We start from the raw sequence: 13,167 nt of genomic DNA on the forward strand, positions 1-13,167 counted from the left end.
TAAACTTTAAAATTGCAACTTTGTATCATAATTATGAACTAGATATATAGCATTACCTGCGATAATGCTAGTGTGAATGCTGGAAGATGAATTTAGCAGCTGAAGCTGAAGATGCTGAAATTCATGGTTTAAATTGCTTAAGCTAATAGCTTAAAACCCAGAAGCTGATACCTAGCTTAAATATTCGCCAAATGCCAAATTAGCCTTAAAAAAAAAAAAAAAAATGGGTAGGACAAAAAAGCTAGCATGTAGCTGAAAAAAATAGCTCAACTCACAAAACAGCCTAAAAAAAAAAAATCCTAAATCAGCCAAAAGAGCTAACATTTAGCTGAAATATTAGCTAAACTCCAAAATAGACATAAAAAAATCTTAGTAAATTCCAAAATAGTCCAAAAAGCTAGCAGAATGCCAATTTTAAAACTTTAAAACCATAACTTTTTAACACAATTATGAATAATAAACATTATTCCAGAATAAATCAACTTAAACCTTAAATAACTGTCAATATTTTACTCTCCATAGAAATATATTTTGTCAAAATTATACAAGTTAGAAATAAGCGCAAGATAACGTCGGGCCATTAATAACAATAAATGAAAATGATCTGGAGGGCCGGATCCGGCCCCCGGGCCTTGACTTTGACACGCGCTTTAGACACTCATTTGTTTTGAACAGCACAATATGATGTTAAGCCACTAGCGTCAGGCGCTGAGAGGCTTCTGACGTGTCAGAAAGAGAGTCTAAAGTCTAAGGTGGAAACAGAGTCGTCTACCTGACAAATGTATGTCTGAGAAGAAGAGAACCTGGATCCAGTTCTGCCATCGTCCACATCCTGCTCATTCTATCAGCTGAGTTCTGACTTTACCTGATAGCATGAGCACGCATGTTCCACTTATGCCTCATGTGCATTTCAAAAACAAAATATAAATGTTTATCTTTGTCTGGAAATGCTTCTCTATGTTTCAGAATCACACGTGCGTTCTAGAGGCGGAGGAAACCGCATTTTCTACCATTGAAGCAGATGAGTCAGCTTCCATATTTAAATACACCAACAGAGAAGATTAATCATTTTTAAAGGCCAGAACCTCCTAGAACTTGTCTTATTCTCAGATAGGACAGAAGTTCTGTTGGTTAGACGATTGAAGAGAGGACCGCTAAGGAACCTCCATCACCGCCACCCCAAGATTCTTTCAAACTGGTGCAAAACTTTTATAGAAGAAGAGACCAGATGAGTGTTTTTCCACCGACTGATGCAAAGCTGCCGTGTTAATCAGCACCGCTCGCTCTGCTGCCCTTCCTTCCATCCTCTTTAGCTTCATGCATCCCCTCAAAAATTAAATCTTCAAGAGATGCGAAGGTAACAGAGGGGAACAAAGCAACTGGACTTCTGAGGGTTTAAGTCAGAAATCTTCAGATCCCACTCCATACTTGGAATACATTTTAATCTTTTGTCTAATCATCACAATTACTAGTTAGGAATGAAATTACACTCAAAAATACTTTTTATTGCACAAGTTGGGCTGCTCAATTTGGACACAATGGAGATTAAACGTCTGTGTCCAACATCCTTTTTAAGACCTAATAATATTTTTAATTTTCCATCTTAAGACCCAAAAAATCTACCAATAAGCTTCAATTGAATCTTAATTGCTAAACTCTTGATTGGATTTGACTACTCCATCAACGGGGAGGGGGTAAACTGATGAAGTAGGACGTGCAGATGCTGCTTCTTTACTGCAGCTTGCACAGAGTAACGCTGGAGCCGCTTGAGAAAACCCAGAAGGCCGGATAGACGGGCTCCACGCAGGGTAAGGAGAAGGAGTGGAAGGGATACGCCCTGTCCGCCACGTTGTAGAAGGTCGCCCTGCCCTCCTCACAATCCAGCAGCACGCCTACGCGCTTCGGACTCGGATTAGCCAGCACCGTCTCGACGCTGTTGTGCCAGGCCGACAGCTTGACGTTGAACCACTCCACGCACCAGGAGCGGTTATTACGGCCCAGACGACTGGTGGGGCCCTTACGGTCGATGCTGCCGTAGGCCAACCCAAGGCCGATGAAGTTGTTGCAGCTCAGCCGGACCTCCCAGTAGTGGCGACCTCTGATGAAACCTGGGGTGGCGAACACCTGGGAGCAAACCGCAAAGCGTTCTGGGCATTCTGGGTAGTTGGTGGACTCATCTGACACAGACGCTTTGGTGAAGTCTTCGGTGAGGATGATGCGTTTATGGGCTGTTCTTGGATCAAAAGTGAGAGCAAAGCCAACTAAAAAGAAATTAGGAAAAAGACATGATTAATGCAACAAACACGTCATCTGATCCTACACTAGTGCTGCCACAAACTATTATTTTAATAGTCGACTAATCGATTACTTTTTTCCGATTAGTCAACTAATTGGGTCATGGACAAAGTGTATGTGAAACACACAGCTTAACCATCATTAGCTAACTAACACTAGACACATAGCATTACCTGCAATATTGCTAGTGTGAATGCTGTAAGCTGAATTTGGCCGCTGAAGATGCTAGTGCTGATAGCTGAAGATGCTGAAATTGATAGCTGAAAATGTTGAAGCAAATAGCTGAAAATGCTGAAGCTAATAGCCAGCTGAAATATTAGTTAAATGCCAAATTACAGTGAAGAACTGAAAAAAAGCCTAAATTAGCCAAAACACCTAGTATGCAGCTGAAATTTTAGCTAAGCTCCGCTCTGTGGCCTTGTGATAGAGTGTCCGCCCTGAGACTGGAAGGACATACCAAAGACTCTAAATGGGACCCAGTGCCTCCCTGCTTGACACTCAGCACTAAGGAGTTGGACTGGGGGGTTAAACCACCAAATGGTTCCCAAGCGCAGCTGTGTCTGCAGCCATCCAGGGGATGGGTCAAATGTGGAGAAAGAAATTCACACATCTACAGAATGTGTGTGACACCTAATGAATGAGACTTCAACTTCAATAGCCTAAAACACTGAAAAAAAATCCTAAATTAGCCAAAACAGCTAGCATGTAGCTGAAATTTGAGCTAAACTCCAAAATAGCTTAAAACACAGAAACAAAATCCTAAAGTAGCAAAATAGCTAGCATGTAGCTGAAATATTAGCTAAACTCCAAAATAGCCTAAAACACACAAAAAAATTCTAAATTAGCCAAAACGGCTAGCATGTAGGTGAAATATTAGCTAAACTCCCAGTCTAAAAACTGAAAAAAAGCCTAAATTAGCCAAAACGGCTAGCATGTAGCTGAAATATTAGCTAAACTCCAAAATAGCTTAAAACACACAAAAATCCTAAATTAGCCAAAACAGCTAGCATGTAGCTGAAATATTAGCTAAACTCCAAGCCTAAAACACTGAAAAAAAATCCTAAATTAGCCAAAACAGCTAGCATGTAGCTGAAATATTAGCTGAACTCCAAAATAGCCTAAAAAAATTAAAACAAAAACCCAAATTAGCCAAAACGGCTAGCATGTAGCTGAAATATTAGCTAAACTCCCAGTCTAAAAACAAAAAAAAGCATAAATTAGCCAAAATAGCTAGCATGTAGTTGAAATATTAGCTAAACTCCAAAATAGCTTAAAAAAACCTTAATAAATGCCAAAATAGTCCATAAAGTTAGCATTATGCCTTTATAACTTTAAACTTTACTAAACTCTGACCTTAAAATATAAAGTAACAACTAACCAACTAATAAATTTGTCGTTGACCGTTCTAATAGTCAATTAGTCGACTAATCGTGGCAGTCTTATCCTACACAGTTCTACAAGTTGTCCAACTTAAATTAAGAGAGAGAGATCAAGGTGTGGACAGGCGTCTTCATACAGGTACCATAACTTCATACCAGTTCAAACAGGTGACATTAGTACAGGTAACCAGTGGAGGATAGAAAAGCTTCTTAGAGAAGAAAAACCGGTCTAGGAGGGACAGTAATCAGGTTCATTTGCAGGAAACAAATACTCATCCTCTGCATCATCATACATTGAGATTTCCTGGATTCCTTGTAAACATTCTGTCTCTCACAGTTGAAGCATATCTACGATGAACATTGCATACCCCTCTTGAATTCTGAAGTGGGACAACCTGCAGATTTTGTGACACCCAAATAGTTTTTTGACCAAAGGTAAGACTTACATTTCATGAGCTCATTCCTTTTTTCAGCTGAAGCAATGTCTCGGGGAATTTCTGCATTCAAAACAGGAAAAAAAAACACAATTGGTCATCAAGATAGAAGACACACAACAGGAGTTTATATAAAACACAAGTGTTGTTGTAACCACAGCTTCTTGATGCCTTTCAACTCTCAAAACTACATTAGATAATTGTGCTGGAACCATATCGTCTATGCATTCGTTCAGAAATTATTATGGGATGGCCACATGACCTTGGCAAAGTGTGACGATTTTCACGTTTTTCCCACATTACGGGAAAAGAAAACTTTCGTTGGAGCATTTTTCACAAAATCTTACACACATGCTGCCAGCTTAAGTTTACAACATCCCCTAGAGTTTCGTCGACCTTTGACCTGTGGAAGAGGCCGCCATCTTGAATTAAATAGTTAGTGCTGCACAAGCAGTAAGTCGGTTGACTCCTGATCAGAAAAATTCCCACCTTGCCCGCCCATGTGTTGAAGGGTCCTTGGGTAAGACACTGAGCCTCACCTTGACTCTGGTAGAAGGTTGGCGCCGGTGTTCGGCACCGGAGTCACCATCAGAGTGAATGAATCTGTGACTAAAGCGCTTTGGGCCTTCAAGGAAGGTCGTAAAGAGCTATACGAGTATACACCATTCACCATTTTAGTAGTAGTTACAGATAAAAACGAGTCCAATGGGTTTTCATTGATTGTTTCCCAAAGTAATTGGGGGAAAAAAAAATGTTGAAATTAGAAGTTGTAGATTTCGAATGGCGTGCACATGGCGAGCTCATAAAAGTGGAGGACTCCAATTACTCGCTCATTTTTAAAACAAAATATTGTGAAAATTTTATGTATGGATCCCTGGCTGGAGATGAGAAAAAATATACAACTCAGAATATGAACATATTAGGAAATGTGGGCGTGGTTTGCAAATAACCTTTGTTGCTAAGGAAATCCAAAAGTTTACTTTTGCCGAATATTCTGAAAGAAACATGGATCTGTTCGATATCACCAGGCGATGAAAACATAAAATGGTTGCTATGGAGATAAAACCAGCAGAAATGCTGCAATTTGAAAAAAGGGGTTTTTACATCAATCTGTTACATGCAGCTCTGACTAGCCTGGATCAAATGTGGGCGGAGACTGGAGAAGTTCGGCAAGGCCAGCGCCTGTGGGTCATGCAATGCCACTGTGACTTAATTTTAGAAATAACTGCTGAATGTGTTGGAATTGGCTGAATTGCATTTTAGAAAGAAAGGCTAAAACCTGTAAGTAGCACTGTTTTGTACAGTAAAACCAAAATCAGAAGAGTAATGTAAGCCCATGCTATATCAACGGCTAAAACATGATGCTTTTTTTTAATGAGTTCTGGTTCTGTTCGTGTGGTGATATTGACTTGATGAACTCTACCTGATATTTTCTCCTTGGATTTACTCTTCCCTCTAAACTCCACCAGGTTTTCCATGGATTTGGTCAGCTCATTTTTTAACAAACCGCTTGCATCAGAAGATTTGGTGCCCTCTAGAGGAAAGAATAAATAATATACAAGAAAATAAGTCAAATTTATTACAGAAAATGGTCTGAAGTTTAGAGTCCCACTTCAATCATCTTTTTATATATTTTCAATTTTTTTATACAATGATGGTGCTGCTTTTAGCTAATAATCTGAGTCATATTCTAAGACCTGATTTCATCAGAATAGCAGCAGTTTATTAGAAATTTGCGTCTAGTTAGTTGTGGGCAAAGCAGCCCTGCCCCCTTATCCCTCCCCGTTGATCCAATGTCACAAATACGCTTAAAACAAATAAGATTAAAACAAAGAAAAACCCAGAAATGCAATTCTACGGAGGACTAAATGAGACAATTTGAAATAAATGTATAAACCATTAACTTATGTAATAAACAAATTATTGCAAATGTAATAAATATTAAATTAAATATTTTAATGAAATATATTTAAACATATATTTATTGATTTCAAATTGTACGCATTTAATAAAAATTTTAAATAAATAATGAAACTTTTATTTAATAATTTACTAGTGTGCATATTTATTTCAAATTGTCTCCTTTAGTCCTCCATAATTTTGACCTTAATTTTATTAAAAAAAAAAAAAGAAAATTAAAGTCACCTATCCTTCATTGTTACAATATTCGAAACTCAGTAAATATTCAGAAAAATAATTAATGATAACTTACAAAAAAAAAAAAATCTTACTTGAAGGTTTTTTCTTTGAGGCCACTTTAGACTGAGGATTTTGGATAGGACTTCCAGGTTCTAAAAACAAAACAAAAAAAAACAAGTTATTAATTTATTAATTGATGTTATTTATTTAAACAGACATCCATACCAGATTGCTGGGGTGTTCTTGGGGTCAAAGGTGACCAAGAAGTTGCTCCTGGACCTAAAAAAAATAAATAAAATAAATAAAAAATGCCACAAACCAATGAACTACTATTTAAATGTCCATCAACGGTTAATATATTACTAAAAGCTCCAGGTAATCAAAAAGACATCAGTTCAATTTCAGCTCCTCAAATTTATTCAAAATGCAAGGTTTAAACACAATATTTTCCCTCTTTAGAGCCATTCTGGTCAATTTATAACACAATAAAACTATATACGGTATATACACCATTTTAAAGGTTAAATTGAGCTAAAATGTTCATCTCTTATAGAAGATTTTTGTTTCATCAGATTCTGACTTTTCTGATGCTTTTTTATCAACCATTGATTTACAAACAGCAAAATGAAATGCTCCAAAATATTATTTTATATCTTTAATTTCTGAGCATACAAATATTCTGTTTAAAAATTCTAAAGAAAAGTCAAAAGTTTGAAAGGTTCTGAATCATTTTATCTGATCAGAAAATATTGATTTCAAGAATTTCTAAATCAACATTTAGTGGAAATAACAGACATTTTAAAGGTTAAATTTGAGAATTTGAATACAATTGTAATTTTTTGGTCAAGAAAAAGTAAAACACGAGTTTAATTATGTTAAAGCATAGAGTGAGTGTAAAGGAGAGGTAGACCCTGTCATACTTCCACTTTAAAATACTCACCCGATTCATGAAAGACTTTGGTTACTGTTGATAACAAATTCAAAAGAATTCACAACATTTTCTAGGACTTTAAAAGAAGTCCTTTCATCCTGACTGAATACTGACCCGGTGTGAGCATCTGTATCCTCGCTGATACAGGATGTTCAAACATTTCCGTCAGGTGTTTCTTCAGCACAGCCGGGAAAATCTCTGCTGCCATCACTTTGTTGGAGTCCAAGGTGATCCGAGGCATGTAGGGCTCAAACGTCACAGCTTGGGGGAGCGTGAATGAGGTCTGCAGGAGAGACGGCAGATCATGATGCAGTTCATCTTCATCGCTCGAATCCACCGCGGACATACGGATATGCAACATCACTGATGTCAAAAAGAGACTTTTAAAGAAAACGGCGTCTGTGATGCCCCAAAAACATCCTTTATCTGGATTTCCTCAAACCAGCGTTGAAGAAAGAGGTTGTAGATTCTATGATGATACTTTAGATTAATTTCATCCTTGATATATGAATTTATTCCCAACTTTGTTAAAAAAAAAATATATATATATATATATATATCACTCCTATTTAGGCTTTCAGATGCTAAATTAAGTTAAGTTTGGAGCAGAAGCCGTTTGATTGATCCTAATTTGCTGGTAAATATATTTTCCAGAGTACAAGTCAAAGTTTTTTGTTTTTTTTTCTCCATAGTTTAGCCTCCGGTGCAACTTATACTCAGGAATGACTAGTTAGTAAATTTTTTAAACATTAAAAGGCTCATATATTCATTATTTCCCCTTTCAACAACCGGTTGCCCTTTAGCGGTTGTTTCAGCTAACAACCACTAGAAGGCGCTGTGTGCATCAGTATTTGCTACAGACAGTACCAGAAGAAGAAGTGTCGCCTGAAACAAGAATGAAGAAGAATCTGATTGTTTTGCTTTTAAACTTAGATATTCTCGTTATTTTTAATAAAAAAAATAGTTTTTTTTAGCACCCTTGTACTAATCTGGAACAGAAAATCATCAAACTTCGTTACAGAGAGATGGAAGAACAGGTAAAAGCGCCATCATGTAGACACAGTTCCTGCAGTATAGAAGATAAAGATCAATATAAGAAAAAAAAGACTGAAAGATCTCATGAACCAGAAATGATAACCAATGATTTTGTTGAACTTTTTAAAATAAAGAAACAAAATCTCTCAATATCATCCGTGTCTTCTTTGCATTATAAATAACAGTCAATGTTTCCAAGTAGCGATGAGGCAAAAACGCATAGCGTTAAAGGCGGTGCAAGTATAGTTCTTTGGGGGGGAATGGTGCAGTTTTCTTTTTTTATACATCTTAAAGTTATAAAATAGGGAAAATTGTTAAAATTGAACAAATCTGTTTTCCCCTCAACTCTGCATCCTGCAAAGGATGTCTACATATTGTACATGGATCATCTAAAAATCCTATAAAAAGCAAACAAAATGAAAATAAAATAAAACATGCAATTAAAAGATAAATATATGACATTAAAACTTCAATAATCCAAACGATTTTACTAAAATTGTATTTAAATGTGTTGGATGTGAATCATATACTTTTTCCCTTTTTCTTTTTTATTACTTGAAAACAAAATTGAAAAGTTAAAACATCAACACTTATTGAGACTAGATTTTTAAGATTTCACCAAAGTTAAATTTGAGCTAAGAAGAATTAAAACCCATCAAATTAATGAAAAAGAAAAAACTGAAAATGTAATTGATGGGAAAAAATTAAACAAAAGCAGCTATAAAGCTTTTTTCAGAAAAAAGGGATTTGAAATCCTAAATTTTGCATAAATGAAAAGCTTCTTGTGTGGCTCCACTCTGCACTAGTAATCTAGTCCTGGTGAGCAGACGAGTCAGCAGCCGTCCTACCTGCAGAAAGGTGTGTGTTTGAGACTGCCCCAGCAGACGGCAGATGTCCTCTTTGGCTTTCTTCATGTTTTCAACATTTTCAGAGAACTTCTTCATCAGAGTTCGGATTTTCATCTGACCGCTCTCCACCTCTCGGTCCAGCGCGTTGGAGGCCTCGTTCTCCTCTCGAGTCAGCATGTCCCTCACCTGCTGATACTCGACCGCCAGAGTCTTCTTCCTGCTGGTGGCGGAGTCCTGGAGGAGGGAGAGCATGGCGGTTTACAGAAACTGATGTGTACTCCACCGCTAGGAATGCACAGAATATTCTGCAACCGAATATTTTCAGCAAATAAAATAAAAAATAAAAAAAAAAGTCACATTGTATGGAGAGAAAATAGACTCAGGATTTGTTTGTGCGTAACTCATTAAACACATTTTGTGTGTACTTGCCATTGAATATTCACATGTAAAAAATTTTTAAAAATGCAATTTACACATGCACAACTTTAAATCACAGCAGCATAAAACTACGTATACAAATCTTTAAAAAGTACACACCAATCGCCTGATACACACACAAAACCACATTTACATAGAAATCAGATGCAAGACTCTTCATGTCTCAGTTTTGTGTGTAAATTATGCTTTTAAATACTGATAGAATGCTGGATCATCTGAGTTTTCTTGTCAGCAGCCTTGAACTGAAGAATATCTGATGAAAACTTGACATTTTTTCCACTTTTGTAAATCAGATATGCCCGGATAATTAATTTTAAAGTCTAAGTATGTGCAAACATTACGCACTAAATCTATTGTACGAGTTAAAAATCAATAATTTTCCACACACAAATCTAAAAGTACACACCAACAGGAAGACATAAACTAAGAATTACAGACACAAGTCTTGCGAGTCTATTTTCTCTCCATACTTTCAGCCTTTGCTGTGAGCGAGTTAAAGTAAAGCTGATTAATGTCTAGTTAATCAACACGATGACAGTAGTGCAGAGATAGTCTAAAGTGATTCAGAGTGACAAAATACCTTCAACTGCAGCAAATGTGGAACAAAATTATCAAGACAATGGATCATCTGCAAAAAGTTTTAGCAGCTGTATGGAGCCAATATAGTCTCACCTGATTTGTGCATGAGTAATTCTTGATTTGTAACTTGATGACGGAGCATTTAAATGCATCATTTACACATGAAACGTGAAGAGTCTTACATCTGATTTGTGTAAAAATGCTATTTATATGCGCATGTACATCATCTGATTGGTGTGTACTTTTTAAAGAGTTGTATGTGTAGTTAATATTAAGCTTTAAAGGGTAACCAAACTCTAAAATAACTTATTTTTGTCTGTTGACCTTTATAAATGGGGTTTTTAATGTTTGATAAATTAAAATAAAATGGTTTAATTCATGAAAATATAGTCAAAAAACACATGTGTGCTGCCCCCTATAGGTTGAATTGAGGTATTACAGTAGAATTTTGTGATTGGTCAAACCAGGTAAGCTTCAGAAGTCTTACGTCATGATCTGCAGCCCCAGTAATGATAACAGTCCTGCCCCCAAGCCCCGCCCCTCTGACGGGATTTTCAAATTTCGGCTGTGGGTGGAGTCAGACTCCAACTTCCCCGTTTGTTTAATCTGTAAAGTTTTGCATGTTTAAACTGCAATTATTAGTATTTTGCAATTTTCATACATGTGAATACACAACTGTACACACAGTTATGCACAAAATGTATTTTATGCTACGTATCAAAAATTACACACACAAATCTAAAGTTACACACCAACATGCGGACACAAGTTGCAAATCGAGTCTTACGCTAACACAAATGGGTTGAGACTATTTGAGCTCCATACTGCTCTGCGTTAACGTGACATTTAAAAAGCCTAACACCTCGTATTCGCATCATGAATACGAGAGAAATACTGAAAGAAAAGCTAGCGTCACTTTGAAAAGACCAAAAAAAAAAAAAAAAAAAAAAAAAATCTCAAAAAGTAAAGCCAAATAATCACAAAGAAGGTAATTGACTACATGGCTTTAGATATCTAACATGGAGACATTGGCTTTCAGAGGACTTTGAACCTTGTTACACAGAACAGAGCGGGGGCAATTTCTCAGATGTGAGCTTGGCTGAGATGTAAACATTTACTTTAATAGAAAAAAAAGACTAAAATGTATTGAAGGATATATATATGAAATATTTAAACAACAATAGTAAAAATCTCAACATCCACATTTGATGTTCAGTAACTGTTCTGTATTCTATCCACTGTTTTAATTTTCATTCAGCTTAATTTCTGTGAATCCCTCTATAACGTACTGCGTTACCTTCAGCTTGACCTGCATGATCTTCACTTGTGAGAGGACCGTCTCGTTCTTTATGATCTTTGCGTCCAGCAGCTCCAACTTGCTCTTCAGGTCAGACTGCAGACAGAGAATGAACATTTGATGAAGTTTTTGGCATTGAAAAGTGTGGACGAGCACAACCATTTGCTAGAAGTGTACTATGGAGAGGGCTACCTCCTTCAGGCTCCTCTGCTCCTCCGGAGAGGAGAAGGAGCAGCCTTTGTGGGCCTGCTGGAGGCAGGAGCTGCAGATCAGACGGTCGTGGTTTACGCAGTAGAGCTCCATCAGCTTGGAGTGGTCGGGGCAGATGTGTTCAATCAAGTTTCCAATTGGTTCGTTCAGCTGGTGGACGCGGAAGATGGGGTTCTCCCGGTGAGGCCGCAGGTGCTCCTCGCAGTAGGAGGCCATGCAGGTGAGGCAGGTCTTGGAGGCCTCCGCCTCCATGCAGGCGTCGCAGAGCACCACATGCTTCTCCTCGGGTTTGCTCGGCTCTTCAGCTTTGGTCTCCTTCTCGGTCGGGATGGTCGATGACTTCTGCTTGAAGGCCTCCACCACGGTGCTGAGGACCGTGTTCTTCTTCAGCTCTGGCCTGATGGAGAAGATGGTCCGACACTGAGGGCAGCTGTAGGTGCAGTCCTCCCAGGTGGCGAGCAGGCAGTCCTGGCAGAAGTTGTGTCCGCAGGGGATGGTGACCGGACAGTCGAAGGGGCTCAAGCAGATGCTGCAGCTCAGCTCATCCTCCAAACCGGATAGGGGAAACTTCTCTGCCATCAGGAAGACTGCTGCAGGAGTTGCGACAGATCTGCGACAGAAAACGAAACTTAACTCAGAGGTAAACCAGCAGGATTTAACTCGATCTAAAATTGAAATTAATTCATAAAACACATTTAATCTCGTTGATCTGACACAAAATAATCAAATATTAGATACTTTTTTACATAAATAACATTTATTTTGAAAAGTAAACAGCGACTTTTTACTTTCGACTTTAAAGCCACCAAAATAAAAGCATTTAATATCCATAAACATGTATAAAAATGAAAACAGAAGGAAGACGTTACCTTTTGTCGTCGAAGAATGATCAGAAGGAACACTAAAAGCGCCTTCCAGTCGGGTTCGTTTTCTGGACCTTATGACCTGACCCCGGACTACGTCATCGAAGGTGTGTCGCGAACAGTTCCGCATCTGCGCGCGCACCTAAAACAGCTTTCAAAACAAGAGCTCGCCGGTGCGGGAGCTGATGGGAAATCTTTTTCCTATAAAAAAATACCACTACAATCACTTTTCAAAACTGTCTGAACGTAAAAGAAGCACGAAGAAGCCTTTCAATCTCAGATGAAGAAAATGAAGACATTTATGGATCTATTTGTCAGCAGGTGGACGGAGGTTACCAAAAATAAGTATAATTCAAGTGTGTTTAAAATATACTTAAGTATAAAAATGTAAATACCAAATATACTTAAAAATATACTTCAAGGTTACTAACAAGAATACTTATTGATAGTAAATTGGCCCACTTTTAAAAAGTATACTTAAAGTAAACTTTCAAGTGTACTAGGCCTACTATTTTACTGGCAATAGTTTACTCTAAGTTTATTACAAGTAACATTTACTAGTAGTTTACTTTAAGTTTATAAAAGTTTTAACCTTTATGTTTATGACATTTGAGACTTTACCCAGGGACTCTTCATCTTCAGTAAATATCAGTAAAACATTCAGGACGGGGAATACACTTTTGAAAGCCACAATAATTGACAAATATTTTAGTCCTGTT

The 13,167-nt window shown here is 37.4% G+C and overlaps 1 protein-coding gene across 2 annotated transcripts; it reads right to left on the bottom strand.

Annotated features, from left to right (window-relative positions):
* Positions 1-1,427: 1,427 nt before the first annotated feature.
* Positions 1,428-12,573, bottom strand: LOC112157158 (E3 ubiquitin/ISG15 ligase TRIM25). 2 transcript variants are annotated; one of them, XM_024289742.2, is made up of 11 exons: positions 12,455-12,573; positions 11,568-12,195; positions 11,376-11,471; positions 9,062-9,295; positions 7,293-7,461; positions 7,188-7,211; positions 6,473-6,526; positions 6,340-6,399; positions 5,532-5,642; positions 4,121-4,171; positions 1,428-2,261 (listed from the first exon to the last, which is right to left on the bottom strand). In XM_024289742.2, exons 2-11 carry the CDS (start codon positions 12,162-12,164, stop codon positions 1,732-1,734), a joined length of 1,926 nt encoding a protein of 641 aa, XP_024145510.1. In that variant the 5' UTR covers positions 12,165-12,195; positions 12,455-12,573; the 3' UTR covers positions 1,428-1,731. The 2 variants fall into 2 exon arrangements, with proteins under 2 accessions (XP_024145510.1, XP_024145511.1); XM_024289743.2 differs by lacking the exon at positions 7,188-7,211.
* Positions 12,574-13,167: the final 594 nt, after the last annotated feature.

The sequence above is a fragment of the Oryzias melastigma genome, linkage group LG1 (genome assembly GCF_002922805.2).
Source record: "Oryzias melastigma strain HK-1 linkage group LG1, ASM292280v2, whole genome shotgun sequence".
Taxonomy (NCBI): Eukaryota; Metazoa; Chordata; class Actinopteri; order Beloniformes; family Adrianichthyidae; genus Oryzias; species Oryzias melastigma.

What these genes read in the sequence shown, in the direction of transcription:
- LOC112157158 (XM_024289742.2), bottom strand. Translation starts at nt 12,164, where the DNA reads ATGGCAGAGAAGTTTCCCCTATCCGGTTTGGAGGATGAGCTGAGCTGC. An exon ending in CAAAGTCTTTCATGAATCGG is followed by an intron (nt 6,527 to 7,187) that starts GTGAGTATTTTA and finishes TATTTTTTTTAG; the next exon opens with GTCCAGGAGCAACTTCTTGG. An exon ending in CTCAAAGAAAAAACCTTCAA is followed by an intron (nt 5,643 to 6,339) that starts GTAAGATTTTTT and finishes TCTTTCCTCTAG; the next exon opens with AGGGCACCAAATCTTCTGAT.